The 25,660-nt window shown below is 44.1% G+C and overlaps 1 protein-coding gene across 2 annotated transcripts in view; it reads left to right on the top strand.

Moving 5' to 3' along the window:
• Positions 1-25,660, top strand: part of HEATR1 (HEAT repeat containing 1) — a 1,158,897-nt gene that overhangs the window by 376,114 nt on the left and 757,123 nt on the right. For both annotated transcript variants that reach the window (XM_069607931.1, XM_069607932.1), the window contains exon 16: positions 1,299-1,420. In XM_069607931.1, coding sequence (XP_069464032.1) covers positions 1,299-1,420 — 122 coding nt within the window. The remainder of the gene's footprint in view (positions 1-1,298; positions 1,421-25,660) is intronic.

Here is a 25,660-nt window from a genome sequence, read left to right as displayed (position 1 = left end):
GATCTTTTGGAAGCAGAGATCATGACAGTACTACATGCAATTCTGCCTAACACCAAGTATCCTTGAACTATTGTAATTAATTACTATACAGACTACCCTCATGTCAATATCCAGAGGGCATCCCTTTTCCTTCTTTGAAACTCTTTGCAACTGTCGGTCCTCTGCATTTCTTTACAGGGTGGGTTGTATTTTTTAGTAGTGATAAAGTAGATATTTTCATAAAACCGTGACTGGACAGTCCCTTTTATCATTGGGTAATGTATTTTCGCTGTGTTGCAAATAACCAATGATCCACGACCTTTCGGAGGTAAGCCTGCTGTTCTGTCCACGGTACCAAAATTGGACAAGGAGGTTTAGAATGTTCTTGTTTCAAATCTCTTGGATCCTGGTGTAATAGAGGTGTGGGGCTGATTGATGGGTAAGAAACAGATATTCGGAAGTTGATTTGTCACACTACCCCACCTAGGCAGGTAGAAGAAAATTCAAGTCATCATGAACAGGACTTAGAAAGGTGCAGCCACCAATTGATACAAATGGTGACCTCTCCACCCCCCGTGTCACTTTATCGCAGCTGCAAAGGCAGCCTGCGACAAAAGCCCAAAAAGTTGTCCAAAGAGGTATACTCCCACCAGCCTGTCCGATTTAACTTGTAACAGTATAAATGTTACTAGACCAGTGGGAAAAAGGAGACACATGTTTCCCCCTCAGCACTCGACATAAGGTGGGGTATGCTGATCTCACAAAATAAAATACAGGAGGGACAAAAGAGTGTTCCATTGCCCTGGTAACATGTGTTAACACCGGTAAAATAAAAAGCCTTCCAGCAACACTGCACAGAAAGTGCTGTGTGCTGCAATAATAAAATGTAGATGTCAGTAAACATGGAGGAAAGCATAATTCCATTTAAAAAGTACCCAAAAGCGGTAAAAAGGGTTCCCAAAGTTGGAGTAAAAGAATGTGCGAGTGTGGAAAAAGGTTCCCACACTGGAGAATTAGTCCAGAAATCCAATTGTAGAGCAAAAATGCTTGGGGACTTGCAAAGTGGGGAGAATTTCACTCGAGCAAAAATCCTGGGGGACTCGCAGTGGGGAGAATTTCACTCGAGAAGGAAAATTTACCTAACGGCATATTACCATCATACACTTTATTCGTACCACAGGCTGCATTGATGGTTTGAGGCCATACAAGACACACAAATGCTTCATAACCTAACTGAAAAATCAGTGATTTCAGATCCGTTTGAAGTATTCAGGATTATAACATTTTGTGATTCAATTTACTCTTCTTTTTTTAAACAGCCCTTAACAAAGTGATGAAATCTTCAAAACCAGCAACATTGACTGGTGCCGCAACCAGGAAAATGATCCAAGTTTTGGCTTCAAACATTGCTTTGTTGGATTCAGCGTTGGTGTTGCAAATGGTAAGCATATGATCATTTGTGTATCCTGGCTTCAAGGGCGATGCTCATTTTTCCAACAATATCCTTACTGTATTCAGCAGTCTTTCATCATGCTATCTTACTAGTGCTGCGACCATAATGGCATGGGCAATCACAGACCTGGCAGATCATACAGTTTTGGTACTGTTGACATGGGAATACCTACTTATGCCAGTTCTTTGAAATCAAGATTTACACAGGTGTTGTAGATGTTTTAGTTCATCATAAAGCTCTTTGACCCCACCCTCTTCTGATGTTCATTCCCTCAGTACGTTATTTTGTTATGTGTAAATAGGCCCCTTTGTGAGATTGTGTTTATAAGTGACCATGCTAGATGGAAACTGGATCTCCCTATATTTAATTAAGTATGGCACGTAGGAAAAATGTATAAAGTCACTATTTCTAGTGGTAGAAACAGATTCATTTGGGCACAGAATGATATATTCGAGTTGAATTAGAAACATGTGACGGCAATATCAGATGATCAGTGAGAAATCAATAGATGCGCATGTTCAGTACAATATCTCCTGATCTTTATAAAAAACATTTTAAGGCCGAGGAAATTAAAAAGAGAATACAGGAGAGCTGTTATAAAGATCGCACATTTTGGTTTATTAATCCCTCAGAATGAAAGAGAGCTGAAGAAGTTAAAACAGGGTTAGAAAAATAGATCATAGCTCAATAAAATCCCATATTAGAATTTACTTTGACACAACACTTTATTAGACTTTATAATCAACTCGTAGATGGCTCAGTACATTGGGACAGCTGGAAAGAAGAAAATTGGTCCTTCTTAGGGAGAATTCTCAAAAATGTGCTAATTCCCTCCACCTTATATACCCCCAGAAACTTTGCTGGATTTTGAGGACTTGATTTTTTTAACCTGGAGAGAGTGAGACTCTTTTTCCCACTCATGTATTTTAATGTGGTTTTGAACTATGTTTCTTTTGGTTGTGGAGTCTGACAAACTCCATAGGCATCATCTTTTACATTGTGTCACACAGCACCTTCAGTGCAGTGGCACAAGGAAGTCTTTCAGATTTCCCAAAGTTTTAAATACCTTCTCTTGGATAAACTACTGTTTCCAAGAGCAGTAAAGTGAAATGGACTTTACTTACAATTGTAACATTTTAGACCAGCACACACTATCTTACAATAGGGTGCTGGAGGGGTTACCTATTATCCCCTTTGTCTAGCTTCTCATGTAACATTTTTATGTTGCCCTTTCCTCACTGAATGACTGGTGGCAGTGATTTACTTTTAACTACCGTGGTGTGCATTGTCAAAATGGCCCCAGTCTTCTTTTTTCACCATTTCTTTGTGGAAAGGTCCTTCTTGAGATTTACTCTGCGTGCCAAACCATTTTTGGTCCCTTTGTTCGCTTTCACGAGTGAAGCCCGCCTCTGGCTCCAGTGTGACTGGGGTGGGCAGGAGGTGAGGGAGGTGCCCGAAACTCCCTGTGCTTAGTCTCTTAGGAGACCCAAATGCACTCTGTGATTGGCCGGCTGACTGTCCGGCAAGGACAGCCCCCCTGTGGGTGACTGACAGCTGGGCTAGAATGAATGGGAGAGAACCGAATAAAAGGCAAAGCTTTTTGCTTGGAAGGCAGAGTAGACCAGCAGATGAAGGAAGGTCAGGAGGTCAGGGTTGTTGTAGTGCACCCAAAGGGTACTGCATACAATCTTGACTAACAGTCCTTGATACCTCCTGTAAGCCGAATTGAAAATATCATACGCAATGGTAGTAATTCTAGGGCTCCCGGACCAAATGGGCTCTGTAATAAAGTTCTTAAATCTGATCCTGGACTGTGGGCTGGAATTTTGTGTCGTTTTTTTCAGTACGTTGTCCACTTAAAACAAACTCCCAAGCTTTTAATGAAGCATATATTGTCCCCATATTTAAAAAAGAAGCACGAGACCTGCCTGAAAATAATCGGCTGATTGCGTTGCTAGACTCAGACTCTAAAATGTTTGCATCTGTATTGCTAAAATCCCTTAAAGATTGGGCAAGTAACAATGGTATTCTTGAAACAAATCAGTGGTATTTCGAGCTGGGGTGGGTTCTACTGTGGCAGGTTGGGTATTAAACCATGTACAACGTCTCTCTTGGGAAGGTGTCTCAAAGGAGGTGTTTGTAGTTACAGTGGACCTTTCCCTTGCCTTTGATCGTGTCAATAGGAACACATTGTTGGTGAAATTGCAGATTTGGGGGCTTCCAAAGGGATCGCTGCCAATACTTATTCATCTGCACAAACACTCTGCACTTAAGATTAGTTTAAATTTATATGGAATGCTGTCTTCCACTATTTTGACTAACAGTGGGCTTCGACAAGGTTGCATATTAACGCAGTTTCTGTTTTACATTTACATGGCTGACTCGGGGGGTGGAGGGGTGGAGGGAAAGAGGGGTGACATCTTGAGCCTGCGTCATTTATAGCTCCATCTGTTTTAGGAACAAACTTTTTCTGGTTAACATACACGTACGATACTATCTTGCTAGATTGCACTAAGGTGGGAATCCAAAGAATGTTGGATAGTTTTCATTTATTTTGCAAAAAATGATCGAACAATAAACATTCAGAAAACCCACTTTTTAACCTTAACAGCAGGAAAAAGAATAAAGAAAAACTCTTTATGGTTGGATGAAGAAAGAACTGTTTAGGTTGATTGTATCAAATATCTTGGGTTGGGTGTTTTCAGTAATCCTGGGAAAAGAAAGGTGACGAAAAGGCCTTAAAAACTTTTGCACAGATGAACATTTTTAATTTTAAGTATGAAACATTTTCTATCATTCCCCTTTTTAAAATTGTATTAATCGAAAATTATTCCTATGGTGATTTATGGGGCTGAGATGCACCACAGTTTGCTGAATGAGAATTTTTTTCACCTTGAAAGTTTTATATGGCAGAGAGTTTTAAGGCAACACCTATTATTATTATTAGGTTTGAACTGGGCTTGCATATCCTTTGGATGAGAACTTTATTGTGCTACAAATGTAAAACTTCTCCAGTAATTTCATTGTTTGCAGACTTGTAAGGAAAGGGACGTCAAATTGGATAATTCCCTCGTTATCAAAACAATGGAAAATTTGAGAGTATGGTATGGATGGGGAACTTTTAAATGAGAATCTGTGAGTGTACAAGCGAAGGCTGTGGCTCACAGACTGGTGTCGAACATGGGATTCTGTGAGTGATTGAGCGATACCAGAATTTAACACTCTGGCATAAATAATGAGTATGTGCGCAATAATGAGGTGAAAGAAATTGGGTTGTCTGTCTGACGGATGTAGATTTTGTCTAGAGGACAAATGCAAACTAGGACAATGAGACACTACTACATCTACTCTTGTACTGTGAAGCACTGGTCGTGCAACTGCAAACCGGTTTGAGAAAATATATTAATTTGTATGGGTGTTGGGCAAGATTGTATGCAGTACCCTGTGGAAGACTGCACCAGCCTTGTCCTCGTGGCCATAGTTAACCCAACCTTTGGTATAAGCATGTACTACACAAGATGGCAGAGTGACTGAGCAGCCAGGCTTATCTCAAGAGGGGTCAATGTGAGCTCTAGGGTTGTAACAGTTTCACAGTGACAAGTATCCAAATAACACTTACTCAAGGTTTCTTTGAATAAGCCTTCTTTAGAAGGGAACACTTAAATATACATCAAATATACACACTGTTTCAATAAATCAGTAGATATCAATTTGGGATGGCACACAGACACTTCCTACACCTAAGGTGACTTAAATAACTAGGACACTGTGGACATTGCTAGATCACTGGGTACATTTAGAGCAATACTGAGTTTGGTGTCAAAAGGAAAGGTTAAGGGAGAAAACAATGGTTAACAAGTTTCTGAAATGGGTAAGCACTTTTAAACCCCCCCGGCTACACAAGTAAAGAATGTGTGACTTTTTGGAGGGACAGATCAAAACACAAAATCAGAGGTTAGAAGAGTCTCCACGGAGCCACGACAGCCAATGTCAATTGAGCAAAGTCTAGGGGAGCTGGAGTTGTTCTTGAAGGGAAGTAAAAAGTCTTGAACAATGTTAGATGGTTTTTGTAGAAAAAGAAGTCCCTGTTGGGCCACAAGCTGGGAAGCTTGTGATGGGCAAAGTTGCAATTAACTCTGCAAAAGGTAACAAAGACAAGTCTCAACTGAGAACTAGCAATGCTACACAACAAGAGGTAAGTACCACTTTACAGTACCTTAGGTCTGAAGAAATTGGTTCCAGCTGGCTTCTGTTCCTGTTGTAGTTCCTGTTGTTCCTGGGCCTCAGTCGTGGGGACAAGAGGGAGGCTGTCTGGGGACTCCTGCACTACGATTCGAAGGTCGGCGGCAGCTATAGGCAAACTTCAGATCAGCTACACTTCGTGGTTTCAGCTTCTCGCGACTAGCACCACTGCGGTTTTCGGATACCTTGTGGGCTTTCCTTGCTTCTGGGGTCCAGCACTCTGAGGTGGCTCAGGCTTGGTTAGTCCTGCTTCAAGGGAGTGTCATGATGCCTACCCCTGGGCATCCAGACCAAGCCCATCAGCCCCGGGAGCAGGCATCCAGATATTTATTAAAACCCCAGCAGCCCCGGCTAGGGGCTGTCTGGGTTCAGTCCTGGCGCCTTAGGCACCAGGCTCATAGACATTACTTACCTCATGCAGACCATGCTGCAACTGAATCCAAGCCAATGTGAGGCTTGAATGGGACTATTTTTTTACAGGGACTATTTTTTACTTGGGTGTGGTTCTGGGGAACTTCTTACATGGAACTACTTTGGAGGCTATTTAAACCACGCCCGATCAGCAACACACGCTTTGCGTTATTCTGCATCCAGCAGCGTAACGCTCACCGTGCCTGCAGTCAGCATCCAGTCTTCAGCCACGCCCGTCTCGAATCCAGAGCTCCTAGCAAAGAGGAAAGAAGAAGGAAAGGTTAGAACTCCAACATTATTTCAATCCTTACCCGATTCCGGATCCATCACGTCTTCGAACTTGAAAAGGACTTTATTTCTGCACGCGTCGCATCGCTAGCTGCAGCGCCGCGCCATACTCACCAGTCCTCACAGGATTTTTCGATCCTGCCCTGCCTCCATCATTTTCTTCGCCGAACTCCAGCACCTGGGGGGAAAACATAAGAAACAACAAGGTGAGCCAAGAGAGCCGACAAATACAATCTCTTACCACCATAGGCTTACCTGATTTACCACCGGAGGCATTACCCTTTAATACGCCTCATCTTCAATGCCGCACCTATAAAGGGAGAAAACAACAAGTTAAACTCATGCAACTTTTACCGGACAGTGTTGGGTAATGCAGACTCTTACCTGAACGCCATCAGCTGCCTCCAAGCAATATTCTTTTGAACCAGCTGCAATTCAACAAGGGAATGGAATAAGAGTGCACATCGGACATATTGAACTCTTTGAACTCTGTAAACCCCGGAGTCAATATTCCTCCGGAACTCCTCCAGCACCTTCAAACCAGTGAAGTAACTGGTATCTACACGCCCCTGCATGCCATGCAGGATGGAGAGCTCATCATTTAAAAACATAAGGTGAGGTCACTAACAGGGGATATCGGAGGTGACAAGAGGGGAGAACGAGAACAGTGGGAGGGGGCCATCACGGAAATCCACGGGTGGCTAAATCCCTTTCTTCACTTGCAGGAGAATATTTCTACGGATCAAGCAGACGAGGTTAGGCGGGCCAGTCCAGACAGTCATCTCGGCACTACGCATCACGTTGGTGGAGATCGCAGCTGTCCGGGTCCGATCGACGCCCCTATGGGAACCAGGTGGGCATAACAGGGAGTCTGGAGGATCTTCCTGGATCTCGGGGGACTGATTTAAAGACGATGCACTCGATTATGGTGTTCCTCTCTGTGGCACACGGTTCCTGCAGCAGCAATGGAAGTACAGCCAGCTTCGAGAGGATTTCGGCATGAGTTCGTCTTGGGGTCGATTGGTCCCACCGACCCAAGGGGAGAAGTCATCCTTTGCAAGGCTACTCTAGTCGAGGTGAATTCAGAGCTTCAGCACTGCAGCAGGGCTTCACCGGGCAAACCAACGGTCCAAGAGTTGTAGCAAGCGTCTCTTCCAAGTTCTTCTTCAGATTAATTTGTCCAGTGGTCCTGACTGCTTTCTGTCTAGAAGACCTTGCCTTGTATGCAAGTCTCTCCCATTTATTTGCAACCTAGTACCTAGCAGTCACTCACACATCAGGGTGACTGTCCTTCAAGGACAGCCAGCCGGCCAATCACCTTTGGGTGCATTCCTGTAACCATTGAGACTAAGCACAGGGAGTTTCGGGCACCTTTCACTTTACTGCTCTTGGAAACAGTGGTTTTAACCAAGATAATGTATTTAAACCTTTGGGAAATCTGAAAGACTTCCCTGTGCCACTGCACTGAAGGTGCTGTGGGTCACAATGTAAAAAGATGATTCCTATGGAGTTTGTCAGACTCCAAAACCAAAAGAAACAGTGTTCGTAAAATACATGAGGGGGAAAAAGGTCTCACGCTCCCCAGGATAAAAATTAAAAGTCCTAAAGTCCAGCAAAAGAGCTGGGGGTCTCTAAGGTAGAAGAGAATTAGCCAATTTCTGAGAATTCTCCCTAACAATGGGTGGACTCTGGGATCTGTAGTATGGAATTTGTGCTGGTTTAAGAGGCCCTATCAATTGAGTAAGATATTGTTCCATTTTTTTATCTATTATTAAATTGGCGGAATAGAGGTCTGGAAGAAATAGACAAAGGGGAATTTTGTATCTTGGATTACATTGTTTTAAGTGTACTAGATGGATAACTAGGAGGATTTCATTGCATGTTTTTATGATAGTGTATATTCATTGTTTATGATGCATGATGGAGTTGTGCAAGGCTTTAACTTGTTTTACAGCTGAATGCACAATAACATATATTTTTTTAAATAATTGGTGTTTATAAGTGTGCATTTGTTCTCCAAATAGCCACCCTTGTCTATTTTTATTCTGCCATCCTGCTGTGTACTATACAATTACTCGCTGAACCATATGACCAAATGCATGCATGCACCAAACTCTAGAGTGTAACACCATTTATTGCCCACCTTCCCAATGTCATATTCTTGGATGGGCCTCTCCTGAGGAGCAGGCAAAGAGGGTCCCCTTGGCTCCAAGCGCCCCCTCTGATGGAGGACTCTTCTCACAATCTCCTTCCTCAGAATATTTCTAAAGTCTCAGATGCAGGTTTGGTGGCTGTGTTTGGCCTATCAATTCACTGTGTTCCTGTGTGGACAGTGAAATGATTTGGTGACAGGTTTTCTCCCATCCGCCAACATTTCATTAATTGCTGGCTGCATACTACCAAGATGCCTGGAACAAGGGCCGATAAAGACGTCGCTGAAGAAGCACAGCTGGATCCCAAGGATTATAGAATTGTTAGGTTAGAAATTTTGGCTCCTTTTGGCAAATTTGTTTATTTAATTTGTATATCGCACATACAACCCAGAGGCATTTGATGCGCTGTTACAGGTACAACTTTCAGTCATGCTTTCATCATACAATCATGTTTTTGTCATGCAATAACAGGGTAACACAGGTACATAGTAACCAATCGGCATTATCATACACATTATCCTACACTCCTACAGTAATGTTTTGTGTAACAGGATACATTTTCTGGCAAGTGGGAGTGGGGGCCTGTGGGGAGAGAGTTAAGGTAGGAGAAGAGCTGAGTTTTGAGTGTTTGCAGAAGAGCCAGAATGATTCTTCTGCCCTCAGGGACGGGGGAGGCCATTCCAGAGTTTAGCAGCAAGATAGGGGAAGCTTGAGCCACCGGCTTTGCATCTCTTGACTTTGGGCACTATTAGTAGATCTGTGTATGGGGTACTGGTGGGTTTTGAGGAGTGAGCTTTGATAAGTTCCAGTGCATTTGTGCTGTTTTTTTGTGTCTTGATCACACTTTCTCTTCAGTGAAGCTTAATCCAAAGCCTCACTGCGGACTGATTTTAAAAAAAGAAAAATGCTGCTTTGGTAGTAAGGTAGGGTCGACTAAAAAGTGTTTAATCTTTTCCCTTTTCGTCAAGATTGTATGTAGTAACCCTGTGGGAGACTGCACCAGTCTTGTCCTCTTGGCAATAGAAAACCCAACTATTGGTATAGGTCTGTACTACACAAGTTGGTAAAGTGTCTGTCAGCCAGACTTATCTCAAGAGGGGTAAATGTGAGCTGTAGAGATGTAGCCTAGAGATTCACAATGACAAGTATTCAAATAACACTTATACTCCAAGGTTTTCTTGTAAAATAATTATTTAACAGTTTGTTTTAAAATAAGCCTTCTTTAGAAAGGGCAATATGCAACAATAAAATACCCTTCACATACTCTTCCTCAGATTTAAGTTAAGTAAGTAGATACCCTTTTGGGATGTCACACACACACACACACACTTCCTACACCCTGAGGTGACTTCAATTGCTAGGACACTGGACATTGATATATCACTTTAACACTTAATGCAATACTGAGGTTGTAGGAAAAGGTTAGGGAAGGAAACAAAGGTTCACAAGTTTGTCTGAACAGGTGAGTAGTTTACAATCCCCCAATGAAATTTAGGTCTACCGTTTCTCAGCAACACAAGTAACGTATGTACCACCGATGAGGGACAGTTAAACAAAAAGTCAGTGAGTCAGAAGAGTCTGCAGGGAGCCAGGACAACAAATGTCAATTGAACAAAGTCTAGCTGAGGAACTTCTTGTAGATGGCACAAAGTTCTTGCACAATGTTATATAGAGAGTCTGTAGAAAGGAATCACTTTTGGGCCACAAGCTGTAAGGCTTCTTGTAGATGGCACAAAGTTCTTGCACAATGTTATATAGAGAGTCTGTAGAAAGGAATCACTTTTGGGCCACAAGCTGTAAGGTGAAAGCAAAGATGCAAGGAACTCTGCAGAAAAAGCAGCTACTGTAAGTCTCCAGTGAGACAGACCAGCTACAGACCAAAAAAGGTAAGTACCCCTTTAGTCAAGACAGTACCTTAGGTTGGAAGAAGAGGATCCAGCTGGCTTCTGTTCAGGTTGCAGTGATGCAGTTCCTGGGCCTCAGTCGTGGAGACAAGAGGGAGGACTTCTGCACTGCAGTTTGAAGGTCGGCGGCAGCAATGGGCTCTTTGCAAATCAGCGGCACTCGCAGTTTCAGCTACCGGTCAATAGCACCACCGTGGTTCTTGGACACCTTGTGGATTCCCCTTGCTTCACGGGTCCAGCACTCTGTTGAGGTGGCTCAGGCTTGCAAGGCATACATTCGTTTTCAAAAATTGATTAGCAGAATTTGCTAATTAAAATATTTTTGATTAGCAAATGAACCTATTTGATTAGCAATTTTGTACTCTTATTTTAAATGTCACCAGAAGTTAGTTTTACCCCAAGACATACAATTAGCAAGAATTTCTAATTACAGCATTTCTATGTACCTCTGAAGTAATGCATTCTTGCAGTGAGTGTAAAATGTAAAGGTTCACTGCATGGATGGACTACATAAATAGATCTGATGATAAAAAAAGCTCTGTAAACATTTTTCATTTCAACGCTCTGTGTAGCTGGGTCATGCAGCAGTCAGTGGTGCATAGTGCAGTGTCCATCTCAATAAGACATCAATAAAGACGCAATTGTGCGTGTGTCCTTTTGATTTTATTATCAAGTTTCATTTAACTAGTGTTTGGCATAAAACAGTCACAAGCAACTGCCCAAGATGAAGACAGCAGCTACAATGAATTTATGACAAATTGGGGACATTAATTATCTTATTCTGCAGAACCAAATGGCTAGATGCCAGTCTCTTGGTCTGCCCAGGTCATTCAGGCCCTGATGGAGCCCCTACCAGTTACTAGGGCCATAAAGTTTCATCTGCGAGACAAATGGGCCCAGCAAGTTAACATGTAATCATCCATTTGTGGTCTGGCTTATTGCATGACAGCAAGAACTGAGATGATTTAAAAGATCAAAATAAAAGAGGGAGTGCCGTCCCAGACACCTAAAAGCCAACAGAAAAATCATCAGGCTGCCCAAGAGGTCAGAAATATCTTCTCTAAACCTATGGCGCACAGGCACCGCATTTTGTGACTCCACAGCATTGTTTGAAGTACTGAGTGGCAAGTTAGCAGCAAATTGTGCAATGTAATGCCCATCAGGCCACCAACACTGCCTAAGGATGAATAATGCACATTTCCGTTCATGCCAGCACACTGGTGTGGCTGGGTTGGGTCAAATGATTTGCCCAGGATCACACAGTTTGGTTAAGCAGTGAAGCCAGAATTTGCCAGCAACTTACCACATACCTTCCAAGCTCTAATTAGTACACATTTGTTTTGTGTTTCAAGAACCACGAAATGGTTGTTTATTTGCAAAGAACACACATCACTCGAAGCAACCACCTTTGGGGGAGTATTTGCACCACCCTGAATATAAGACTACAAGTGACAGCCCCATAACACAACCTGCTTGCAAAAGGCCTTTTAAATATTGTTCCATTCTTGTGAGGCGCTGCCTTTGGCACCAACACAACAGATGTTTTTTTTTAGTATAAAAAGATGGGCTATGCTTTTCCTACCTCTCTGGTGACTCTTCGTTTGTTGTCAGAGTCAGTGTGAAGGTTCACTCTTTCCTGTTATCGTCCTCTACAGACACATTCCAATGTCTACAAAACAGACAAACAACAACTGATTACCCACAGCAATGTGCTTAAGTGGCTGGAAATATGTGTCCCACCGGAACGGGTAGGAGAAATATTACTGCCAGCCACTTGCTAACAACAAGCACTGCAATCAGGGACAGCATCCGGGCCTTTCAGCCTTTTCATTTGATAAGGGCCATGAGCCTCCAGGATGTCCACAGCAACTAACCAATGTTGCCAGTTTGCAGTGTTATATAAGAACACAGCAATTTATATATACTTTTGGTGTTCTGGGGCTTAATGCCTCTGCTGCATTTGCGGCCGTCCCTTGGGGTATACAGAAGTGTTATCAACTCGTTGCCTTTTCACACGGGTTCCTCCACAGCAGGCACTTGCTGACATAGGCTTTATATAGGATTTATAGCTTTTCAGTGGGTGTTATTGTTTCAAGTTCCTGCTGCCTGGCCGTTTAGTGATAATCGGCGGCTGTTAACCCCCCAGATTATTTCTTTGTCATTTCATTGGGTAAAATTGATGTGACATCTACTGTGATGTCATCATAATCTACTTACTATTTTTGAAACTGGTCCCAGAATGTTGGCATGTCACAGTCTATCAGATTATCTAGATGGATAGCAGTGTGCTTTAAAACTGCAGTTATCTGACCTACAAAGACGTTCCAAAATGGATCAGGTTTCACTGGAAATCTGGCTTTCAGTCTTGTGATTAAATACTCGTGGCACCTTAATCACGAGACTGACCGAATATCTAAAGGCCCTCTGCAGCACCATGCTATTATTATTGCAGGCCTGGGTGCTTAGAAAGTGGCAATTATTTCCACCCACTTTCTAAGCACCCAGGCCCCGCACTAATAACAGCATGGTGCTGCAGAGGACCTTTAGATAATCCTTCAGTCTTGTGATTAAAGTGCCACAAGCACTTTAATCACGAGACTGAAAGCCAGGGTTTCAGTGCCCCCTGATCCGTAATGGAACGTCTTTGTAATGCCCATCAGGCCACCATTTAAAAAGTAAAAAACTGGGACATGGCAACTAACATAAAAGTAGGACTAACTCTTGAAAGTGGCTGTCAAGGCACTACACTTCAGTAGCGTTTGGAGGAGCAGGGGGTTTAAGTGTTGCTGTTCAAAGAAACACATATTATAATACATTTATTACAAACTAGCACTATCTTAATTTGTAAAATAAAGCATGTATTCTGTGCGAGATTGTGCATTCCAGCCTGCAAGCTATAAAGACCTACTACAAAAAACCGAGACCACTGCAGTTTCCAATGGGAACATAATCTTGAGAAAGGGGGACAGAGCACCAAATACTGGGACAGTCCCGGCAAAACCGGGACGTCTGGTCACCGTAGGCCAACAACATAGCCTGCTTGCAGATGGCATTTTAAATATTCTTTCAGTCTCTTGATTAAAGCGCTTGTGGCACTTTTAAGCACTAGACTGAAAGAAAATTAAAAATGCCCTCTGCAAGCAGGCTATGTTATTATTGCTGCGTACTTGCCAACCCTACTGATTTAGGCAGTAGGCTACTGCTTTTAAAGCAGTCCTACTGCCTACAGATGTGGGTGACATATCCTATTGCTTTTTACAGGGGCAGGTAATTTATGTGACTCCAAGGCAGGCTGCTTGAGTCCGGCCCAGGACAAAAAGTGCAACACATTAGTCGGTCTGTGGGGTGGGCGGGTAAGTGATTACTTTGAGTGATGGGCTCAGACCAATCCAATGACCTGACAGCTACATGACTTTGCCCTGCACTCTGGCCGGGACAGGCCTTGGGTGAACCACCAGTGAAGGCAAGTGGCAGAGCATGCCACCATCACACATCATCTGCATAGCAGACTGAGGAGGGTATCAGTCTCCATGTTGTTCAGTTATTTATCTTGCACTGCAGGAATAAATATGTATTGCCCGGGCTGCTGCTACAGAGCAGTGGCAAACGTTGCCTACCAGCTCTGTGTGATTACCTTCTGTGAAGGTAGGTAATGGTGTTAACTTACATTCAGAATTATACATTTTTAACATTTGAACATCTTTCCATCTTGTGCTGTTGGGTGGGTTGTGTATTTTAGAACTCTCCAGTGGTGCCAACAATGTATGTTTTGTATTTTCCTGTGATGGAATTGTTATGCAAAGCATTAGTTGTGAAACTTGAAAAATCCTACCTCTTTTTGGCCACAAAATGTTGACAAGAATGCTGCAGGCCTGGGTGCTTGGAAATTGGCAGAAATAATATTTCTCCCGTCCGTTCGGGTGGGAGAAATATTATTTACCGCCACTTTCTAAGCACCCAGGCCGGCAGTAATAACGTAGCCTGCTTGCAGAGGGCATTTTTAATTTTCTTTCAGTCTCGTGATTAAAGCGCTTGTGGCACTTTTAAGCAATAGACTGAAAGAAAATTAAAAATGCCCTCTCTGCAAGCAGGCCACGTTATTACTGCAGGCCTGGGTGCTTGGCAAGTGGCAGAAATAATATTTCTCCTGTCCATTCAGGAAAGAATATTTGAAAGGCGATCTGCCAGCATGCCATCGTACTGTGGGGCTGGGTACTAGCAAGTGGCTGGAATTAATATTTCTCGTGGCCACTTGCTAACACCCAGACCCGCAGAAAAGGGGCTCGCCATCCTCCACCCTCCCCTAAGCACCCCAGCATGACTCCTTACCTCGGATGGAAGCCGGTTCTGTGAGTGGAGCTGGGGTGCTCCTGCTGAAGTCTTCTTCGCGTGACTTTGACGCCGCCCCCGGGCTGGGCACCTACAGTGATACAATGTATTTGGTCCAGCCCGGGAGCTGCTGCCTGCACACTGTCCGTGCACCGAGCAGAGTTTAAATAAACAGGCACAGTAATCTGTGCCTTTTAAACTCTGTGCTTGGTGCCATAAATCATATCGCAGTTTCTGCAACATATTAAATTTAAAACGCAAACCAGCGGTATTGTATCGCAAATTGCCTTTATTTTATGCCTTGGGCTTGGGTCACCCTGCTTCGGGAGGGTCCTCTGGATCTTCCTGAAGCTCTGGTCCGGCTTAAAGACGATGCACTGTTCCTGGTGTTTGTGATCCCTGGCACTCGGTTCCAGCAGCAGCAAGGAAGTACAGCCAGCAGGGAGAAGGGGGTTCCAGTAAAGTTCATCTTGGGGTAAGTTGGTCCCACCAACCCAAGGGAAGAAGTCGTCCGTTCTGGGCTTCTCTAGTTGATACGAAATTCGGAGCTTCAGCACTGCAGCAGGGCTTCACCGGGCAAACCAACGGTCTAGGAGGGTGCAGCAAGCATCTCTTCCAGTATCTTTAGTCAGAATCTTTGTCCAGTGGTCGACTGTCTTCTGTCCAAGAAACCTCGCCTTGAATGCTGGTTTCTCCCATTCGTTCACAACCTAGCTGTCACTCACAAAGCAGGGTGGCTGTCCTCCAAGGACCGCCAGCCAGCCAACCAGCACTGGGTGCATTCGGGTTACCATGGAGACTAAGGACAGGGAGTTTCAGGCACCTCCCTCGCTTCCTGCCCTGCCAGACACCCTGGAGACAGAGGCGGGCTTCAGCATTGAAGCCGCTAAAGACAAAACGAACAAAGGGGCCAAACCTGGTTTGGCACGCAGAGTAAAACCCAAGAAAGACCTCGCCAGCATGAAATGGTGAAAAAAAGAATAACTGGCCATTTTGACAAAATGGGCACACATGGGTGCAATATTGCAGCTGAGGATTTCAAAAGTCCCAAAGTCCAGCAAAGGAGCTGGGGGTCTCTAGGGTTGAAGGGATTTAGCACAGAAATTAGAATTCTCTCTAACAGTCCCTAAGTGAATGTTCTCCCCAGAAAGATCCAGTTTTACAGGCTCTAGGTAGTCGAGTGTTTTTATGTGGGTTCATTGTGATTTAGCCATTGTACAGTGATAGCAGCGACTTGCTCCCTGAACAAGAGCAAATGGCTATCTAATGTTTCTTGTACAACTTTCTCACCTGAATATTTTCTGTCATTCTTCTTATTCTTGTTAAACGGCGGGAATGCCCATTTTGACATTGTTGCCTGAATGTGCCCTGTCTCTCACAAAGTCCTCTGAGTGAATAGAATCCAGTTTGGGCTAGGTGATGGTCTGTAAGACATGTAGTTCACATCCCTTTTTGTGTGCGTGCAAAACAGGAGTGAGTCTGACCATCCCTAATTGCATATCTGCCAGATGTTTTAAAGTTCTATTCGACATGTAATGTGATTGGAGGGCTTTGTTAATTTCTAGCCCTGTGTGGAGCTGTGGAGACCCTGAGCTCTTCACAAGATTACTACTTAGATTTACCTTGAGTAGATGAGAGAAGGAAATGCTCCTTGGGCTGCTCAGTGCAAGCCCTGATGCTGACTCCGCTTCTGAAAGTGTAGTTTTGCCTCTCTCCTGGTTCAGGCTTTTGCTTCTTTTGATTTGGATGGGGGAAGTTGCAACCTTAGGATCCCCTTGGTAATGTGCATCAATGAACTAGTAGGGTTGGCCCCTGCTGGAATGGAGGGCCTTCCTGCCAATCTGTATTACTGTTCTTTTTTTACTGGAATCGTTTGTCGGGACTCTGCTGCTGCCTCTCATTCGAGGAAACCTGTACTTGCCATTCCTGCATCCACAAATTCACTATTGTGGTTTCTTGCTGTTCCACATGTCCACCGTTTGATTCATACATTATTGCCAAATCTCTGCTTGAAGACACTCTGGCACTGCTACCAAACTAAATCCTGACGTTGGAACTCAGCTATACCCCTGTGGCTCCTGGATTGACACCATCCAGCAGCTTGGGACCCATCCTGGGGGTCTTGTGATTCTTCTCTCTTGGTCCTGTTCTTCTATGCCTGGTGGTGTCGCCTGTGGTCCTCCTCCAAGGCCGCCTTATTGCACTATTCACTTCATCTGTATCTTCACTCCAGCACGGTAGTGTTGGGTAGATTTTAATTTTCATACACAATCTCCTTGATAGGGAGAATTTTCATTGTAGTGTTTAATTCCTCCCCGTTTAGAGACCCCCAGCTCCTTTGCTGGACTTTGGGACTTTTTAATTTTAACCTTGCAGTGAGAGAGCCCTTTATTTCTCTCATCCAGGTGTTTGGTTTGATTTGAACACTGTTTCTTTTGATTTTGGAGTCTGACAAACTCCATAGGCATCAGCTTTACATTGTCACACAGCACCCTCAGTGCAGTGACACAGGGAATTCTTCCAGATTTCCCAAAGGTTTAAATACCTTCTCTTGGTTAAACTACTGTTTCTAAGAGCAGTGAAGTGAAATTGACTTTACTTACATTTTGTAACTTTCTAGACCCAGCACACTATCTTACAATAGGGTGCTGGAGGGATTACTTGGTATCCCCCTTGTCTAGTTTCTCATGTAACATTTGTATGTTAACCTTTCTACAATTATTGGCTGGTGACAGCGGTTTACCTTTTCCTACCATTGTTTTTCTACCGCGGGCTGCAATTGCAGCTGTAGTAAAGCACCCATTGGTGCCCATTTTTCAAAATGGCCCAGGTCGTCTTTATTCGCCATTTCTTGTTGGAATGGTCCTTCTTGAGATTTACTCTGCGCGCCAAACCAGGTTTGGTCCCTTTGTTTGTTTTCGACTTTGGTGGGATTCACCAGTGAAGCCCACCTGTGGTGCCAGTGTGTTTGGCAGGGCAGGAAGTGAGGGAGGTGCCCGAAACTTCCTGTGCTTAATCCCCTTGGTTACAGGAAGGCACCCGAAGGTGATTGGCTGGCTGTCCTTTTAGGACAGCCACCCTGCTGTGTGAGTGACAGCTAGGCTGTGAACGTATGGGATAAACCTTCATAAAAGGCGACTTTTGGCTTGGAAGTCGACCACCGGACGAAGGTATCCAACGAAGAACTTGGAAGAGATGCCTGCTGCACCTCCTGGACCGTTGGTTTGCCTGGTGAATCCCTGCTGCTGTGCTGAAACTCCAAATTCGCCTCGACTCGAGGAGGAGCCCTGCAGCAGACGACTTCTCTCCTTGGGTTGGTGGGACCAAACGACCCCAAAGCAAACTTGTCTGGACATCCTCTCGGTGCTGGCTTACTTCCATTGTTGCTGACTGCTGCAGGAACCGATTGCCAGGGAGAGGAACCCCAGAATCGAGTGTCTTGTTTTAAAGTCAGATCTGAGCTACAGGAAGATCCTCCGGACTCCCACAAAGCAGGACTGATCAAGCCTGAGCCACCTCAAAAGAGTGCTGGACCCCAGATGCGAGGAACGTCCATAAGTTATCCGAGAACTGCGGTGGTGCTATTTGCGAGAGCTGCAAGAAGCTGAAACCACAAAGTGCTGCTGATCTGAAGTTTGCCCATTGCTGCCGCCAACCTTCAATTCGTAGTGCAAGCATCCCACAACGTCCTCCCTCTTCTCCCCATGACTGAAGCCCAGGAACAACAGGATGTGCAGACCTACACTGGAACAGAAGCCAGCTGGAACCACTTTCTTCAGACCTAAGCTACTGTCAAACTAAGGGGACTTGCCTCTTGCTGGCTCTCAGTTGAGACGTGTCTTGGTTGCTTTTGCGGAGTTGTTTGCAGCTTTGCCCCTCCCAGCTTGTGGCCCTACAGTGATTTCATTTTCTACAAAGACTTAAAAACATTGTGCAAGATGTTTTACCTTCCTGCAAGAAGTGCTTCAGCTCACCTAGACTTTTGCTCCTTTAACATTGGCTGTCCTGGCTCCCTGAAAGACTCTTCTTACCTTTGACTTGGTGCTTTAAGTGTCCCTCGGGAAAGGGTTAATTTACTTTGCATCGGAGGGTTCAAAAAGTACTTATCTTTTTAAGAATATTTGTTAACCATTGTTTTATTCTCTAAAACCTTTTCTTTGACACATAACTCAGTATTGCTCTAAATGTGCCAGTGATATCTCAATGTCCAGTGTCCTAATTATTTCAGTCACCTCAGGGTGTAGGAAGTATCTGTGTGCCATCCCAAATGGGTATCTACTTATTTAAAGAAACAGAGAGTATGTATTTCTAAGTATATTTTTGTGTTGCATATTTGCTCCCTTCTAAGGAAGGCGTATTCAACGCACTGTTAAATTAATAATTGTTTAATCAAGAAACCTTGTACAAGTGTTTATTTGGATACCGGTCACCGTGAAACTCTGTTGCGACCATACAGCTCACACACACTCCTCTACATGTGAGTCTCCCCCGCATGTTTTGCTGGTCTGTTGTTCTGTTCCCCTGATTGAGTGGGAACCTTTTTCCACACTCTCATTCTTTTACCCTATCTTTTGGGATACTTTGTATTCCAGACGACTGGAGTTGCCTTCTGTGTAATCGCTGCTGCTCGACCACTTCTTCCAAGCTTTCGGAGAACTCCGACGAGGACGACTCTCCCATTTAGATTGGTGGGACCAATTAGTCTTGAGATGATCTGCATTTCAACCCATCCCATGACGAGCTCTGACCTTTACAGACTGCAAACCTCCAATACGCTGGGACCTGTGGTAACTGTGCAGTGCATCGTCTTCTGAAGATCGAATCCTCCCGATACTTCAAAGCCAAGATTCCACTCCTTAAAGTGCCATCAACAGAGTGCTGGACTGAGATAGTGAGATGACTCGAGCGGGCGGTAATAGTTCTTCAGTGGTGCTTCCTAGAAGGTGGCAAAATCACAGAACTGACAAGAATCGGTAGCTGAGTCTCTTCACTCGACTGTTGCTGCAAGATCCCTTTCAGCGTCCCTTCTTTCGTCTGCCTGACCAAGAATCCAGTGACCAGGTCTGCTGCTGCATCATGGGGGTGTCGTGCAGCATCCTCTGCTTCTGTACTGCGAGACTCTTGGTAGAACTTACTAAGAGTTGTGTTGCTGCTCCTTTGTTGTGGAGTGCTGATTCATGTGTTTGGGAGTGCTAGGGAGAATTTTCAAAAATTCGCTAATTCCCTCTACCTTAGAGACCCCCAGCAATTTTGCTGGATTTTGATGACTTGCTTTCTTTACCTGGTGAGAGAGAGAACCTTTTTTTCCACTCTCTCAGGTATTTTAATGTGATTTTTATACACTGTTTCTTTGTCTGGTTATGGAGTCTAACCACCTCCATAGGCTTCATCTTTTACAAGTGTGCCACAAAGCACCTTTAGTGCAGTGGCAAAGGGAAGTATTTCAGATTTCCCAAGGTTTAAATGCCTTCTCTGGGATCAACTACTGTTTCCCAGAGCAGTAAAGTAAAATTGACTTTACTTAGCATTGTACTTGCTAGACCCTGCACAGCGTATCTTACAATAGTATGCTGGAGGGGTTATTTAGTATCCCCTGTGTCTAAATGCTCATGTAACATTGTTTGTTACCCTTTCCTCAGTTGACTTGCTGGTGGCAGTGGTTTTGTTTTGAACTACCTTGGTTTGCATTTACCGCAACCGTTCACGGCTCCGGTAAAGTAACCGCGGGGGCCATCTTTTTCAAAATGGCGTACAGCCATCTTTGCTAAAATGGTGCTTGGTCCTTTTTTTCCGCCAGGTCTTTATAGAAAGGTCCTTCTAGAGAGTTTTTCTGCGCGCCAAACCAGGTTTGCTCTCTTTGTTCATTTTGCCTTTGCTGGGGTTTCTGAGAGAAACCCGCCTCTGGTGCCGAGTGTCTGGGGTAGGCATCAAGTGAGGGAGGTGCCCGAAACTCCCTGTGCTTAGTCTCCTAGGAGACCCAAATGCACTCTATGGTGATTGGCTGGCTGACTGTCCAGCAAGGACAGCCACCCTGCTGGGTGAGTGATAGCTAGGCTGGAATGAATGGGAGAGAACTGAATAAAAGGCGATTCTTTTGGCTTGGCAGGCAGAGTCGACAACTGGACGAAGGAACCGAAGAAGAGCTAGAAGAGGGACGCCTGCTGCAACTCCTGGACTGTTGGTTTGCCCGGTGAAGCCCTGCTGCAGTGACTACTTGCCAAGTTCGCATCAACAGAGAAACCCCTGCAAGGACGACTCTCCCTTTGACTTGGTGGGACCAATCGACTCCAAAGTAAGCCACCTGGACACCCATCTCAGAGTTGGTTGAATTTCCTCAGAGTTGCTGCACGAACCATATAGCCAGAGAGAGGGACACCAAATTTTGTGCGTTACTTTTATGCTGGCCTAAAGCTTTTGGAAGATCCTCCGGACTCCCACGAAGCAGGACTGACCAAGCCTGAGACCCTTCAGCAGGGTGTGGGACTCCAGAAGTAAGGACAGTTCACCTTGACAGCCAGGAACCGCACGTATTGCTATTTGCTGTACCGCAAGGATCTGAAACTCGAAACCACCACTGAAAGTAAAGTTTGCCGGTTGCCAGTTTTGACAGTGACAGTGCAGGAGTCCCCCGAAGTCCTCCCTCTTGTCCCCACGACTGAGGCCCAGAAACAGTGAGAGCTGCACAGGAACAGAAGTCATCAGCTGCATCTGTTCTTCTTTACCAAGGTACTGTAAAACAAGTCTAAGAGAACTTACCTCTTACTGTGGAAGTGCTTGTAACTTCTGCAACTCACAAGTCTAATCAGCTTGTGGCCCTACATTTGATTCTTCTTTTTATCAAAGACTCCTAAGAACTTGTGCAAAGACTTTTTAATTTACTTACCTGAAGTGCTGCATCCTATACAAAGACTTTTGCCCATTAACTTTGGCTTAGCCTATTTTAATTGAATGACTCTTCTAAGTGCTATTTGAAAGTATTTGCCCTGCTTATGAACATTTGTAATTTCTTGTGTTCTAATAACCTTTGCCTTTTACCAACTTTTTAAGTGTTCTGAACGCCAACAGTAAGATGTTAATGTCCCCAGCACCCATGTTACTGAAGTCACCTGTGGGTGTAGGTTGTGTCTGTGGGCCATCCCAAAAGGGTCTTGTCTGATTCAGAAAGTCAGAGTGTACAGTATTGAAGTGTATTTGTGTGTTACTAGTATATTGCTCCCTTCTAAAGAAGGCTTTATAACTGACTGCTAAATTAATAATTGTTTATGCAAGAAACTTGTGCAATAGTTTATTTGAATACCTATAACTGTGAATCTTTGTAACTCCACTACAGCTCACATTTCCCCTCTTGAGATATGCCTGGCTGCTCAGCACGCTACCGAAACTGTGTAGTACAAGCTTATACCAAAGGTTGGGTTGCCTATACCTGTAGTCATAGTTGTTTGTAGTGTTCCCTGAGGGTACTGCATTCAAACTTTGCCTAACGGGGAGTTTGCCCATACAAATTAGCCCAGGCCGAACGCCTGTGAGCCTGAAAAGTCCCTCGCCCCTTTTCCCAACAAAGAGTGTACTTACTTGTTACTAAAGACTTCCTTTGGAACCTTTTGGACTTTCTTCAGCTAGTGCCTGTTAGGTAAGATTTTCATCTTTACGATAAATCTTCCTGACCTGTGTCAACCGCAGAACTTTCTGCTTGGACTTGGTAATTAATTTACCTTGTCCTTAGGTGAGTGGGAATCTTTTTTTTCCCCCTCTCACCTATTATAATCTTTTTTTTTTTTATGGGTAATGTTTTAGGTCTCTCCATAGTGTATGATTGAAGTTATAGTTTCCTATAACTTTCAACTGACTGTAATATACTATGGCAGCGCACTGCATTTTAAATGCAGTGGCTTCCTTTTTAATTCTTATTATTTCTTGGTTGAACTACATTTCCCACGAAGTAAAGTTGGATTCACATCCCTTTTACAGTGATTTTAAGTGAGCCAGCACACCCCACCTTATGCGGAGTGCTGGGGGATACAGTGTATCCCCTTTCTTACTTACCTGGTCTTCCCCTGCCATTCTAGGTGGCAATGGCATCAGTGGAAGTTTTGTCTTCGGCGGGAATCCTTTGTATTCACCACCCAGGCTCCAGATTGTCTGAGAAGACAGGAATGTGAGGGAGGAATCCAGAACTCTGCAGTCCTTTTGTCTTTCACTTTGTCTGAAAGGAACCAAGTCCCAATGGTGGGGGTTGATTGGACAGCCGTACCAGCCCTTTCTGTAAACTGCAGGGTGAAGTTGTGCTGTAGTTCCTGTTAAATACTCCGATCCTGGAAGCTGCTGACAAGTCGGCCACTGAAGCTGAAGCTGAAGAGGAAGATGAAGAGAAGACAGCTGTAGCAATTTACAGTGACCGGAGAGCCTGCTATGTAACCTCAGCTGGATGCAACCCTTCCTTTCAATAGACCTGGGGGTCCAGAATGTGATGACTCCTACCCAGAGGCTGGTGAGATCCACATCAACAGAGTGCAGGGACGAGAGAGTGAAGAGAATCCGACCGGCGATATTCGTTCTTCATCTGGCTGCTGTAAAAAGACACCAAATGCACTGAGCCACGAGAAAGCATGAACAAACCTTAGTTGGAAGCCTCATTTGACTACTACTGCTGCTGCAAGTTCCCATGGGTCCTGTGCTGCTGCATCCTGAAGGCATCCACTCTGAAGCTCTTCCTTTCTCCTAAGGTACTATGGTTGTTTGAGTAATACTTACCTTAAGTCTCGTGTGCATCATGTAAGGCTTATTGGGTGAATCGTGGGGTTGGGAGTTTGCCCATACCACTTGCCCAGGCCTAATGCTGGAACACATATAGGGAGCTTTCTGTGAAGTTCCTGAACACTTTAACTAACTCAAAGTGATTACTTGCTTGTTTAAGAAGATATCCCCTGGAACTTGGACTTTCCTGCGGCTGAAACCTTTCCTGACTTGCCTAGAGCTGGCACCTAGACCACTAGGGTCTTTCTTCTGCGTCTGACAAAACACATGCTATAGTCTAGGGAAGGACTTAATAAGATGAGGATTCTGCCTTGATAGTATAACAAGTGTAAAAATACTTACTTAATAAAGAAGTTAGCGTGTTAACTGTATCTCTGTGAAAGAAGTTGTTACAACATGTCATTATGTTTATGCTTACCTGTGATTTGCATTCTTCCCCTCTTGCTTTACTCTCTTTGAATGGTGTTTCCCCCCTTCTGAAAAGTGATACATATTGGTACTGTTTTAGTATTCTTAACTGAATGAGTGTAAAAGCTCACCAATAGGGTTTATCAGCCTTGCCTAACGCTGTGCCATTCTTAAAGTGCATCATTGGCTTTGCCTTTCGCTGGTCTGCTTTATACAGATCTAAAACACAGTATTTGAATTAATACTTGTCTTTGAGTTGCTTGTAGCCCATTTTTAAAAGTATATAGGTCATGCTCCCTTGAATAGCTGCTGCTTCTAAACTTGTAACCCTGGGTTGTGTTCCCTGGATTGCTTTGGTTCTATTCTAAAATAGTGTCATGGAGTTCTTACTTCCCTTAGTCACTATCATACATTTCTTAAAAGTATGGTGGGGTGACAAACCTTTGTTGTGGGCGCTGGCTGGGTTTGGTAGTCCAATTTAAGACATTTGTGATAGTCTAGTAATAGTCCAGTCCTTGGGTCATGTGCTTTGGTGATTTTGTTGCGTTTATTGTTAACAGAACAACAAGGCAATACGCATTTAGTGCCAAAATTGGTGAAACAAGTAGCTGACGTGCGTTTCTTCCGAAGTCTTTATCAAGGCTGTGATTTGGTGAAGAGAATCATGTGGTGTGTGATAGTGGGTTAATCCGGCGCAGTGACATTGCATGCGATTTACAGTGGTTTTTAATTTTGTAAGCAATATTCAGGATAGATCCAACATGTATGTAAATGATTTATATGTGAATGGTGCAAGGGATCCGATATGTCACCCAATACTGCAGAGACAGCCAACAAGTGCAACAAATTTTAAGGAGACATTGGCATATCCTAACAATAGATGAGGACATCAAGAAGTGGCTACGGGACAAACCATGCCTAACCTACACAAAGGCAAGAACTCTCAGGAACATCCTATGCCCATCATACATGGCACCTTCCCCTAAATCCAACGAGAACTGGCTCACGAGCAACAAACCCACAGGGTTCTACAAGTGTGGAATGTGTTCAATGTGCAAATTCGCTAAGAACTCCAAGACAATAAAGTTCAATGACACACACATTATCAGACAATACATCAACTGTAAATCTAAATGTCATCTATACAATCGTGTGTGTGTGTAACCAGAAATACATTGGAAGTACCAAGAGAGAGCTTAGAATCAGAATAAGGGAACACCTAAGCTCACTGCACTCCCAAGACTCCAAATACCCACTGCCTCTCCACTGGCAAGAAAAACACCAGTGGGATAACAAAGATGACATCACCTTCGTGAGTCTAGAATCTATACCAACAGATGCAAGAGGAGGCGACAGAACTCCACCTGCGTCAAAAGGAAGCTCGACTAATATGCAAATACAGAGGCATCACTACCAGCCTCAAGAGTGACCATGACTTCCATGTCTTCTTGTCAACATCCCAAACTGTCTCTGTCTTATGACTTCCAAACCTTGTACCATTCACACAAGACATAAGCTCGGCAGCCCTGAGATGACTAACTGGCCAACCACTCTCCTGATGAGCGCCTCCCCATCTCGCTGCTCCGCTTTTCTTTTTCTTATTCTCCCCACAGTCCTTAGAACACAGGGCTCCCATACCAACACAGCAATCCATCCAACCCTCCTTCCAATTCCCTCTCCTAGGCAACCCGCAACGTCGACCCCCACCATGAGGCTAAGGACCCATGCAAAACTAACAG

This window comes from Ambystoma mexicanum, chromosome 4q (assembly GCF_040938575.1).
Source record: "Ambystoma mexicanum isolate Mex_15411 chromosome 4q, UKY_AmexF1_1, whole genome shotgun sequence".
Taxonomy (NCBI): domain Eukaryota; kingdom Metazoa; phylum Chordata; class Amphibia; order Caudata; family Ambystomatidae; genus Ambystoma; species Ambystoma mexicanum.
Note: the sequence above shows the minus strand (reverse complement) of the source record. Positions and strands in the feature narration are given on the sequence as shown.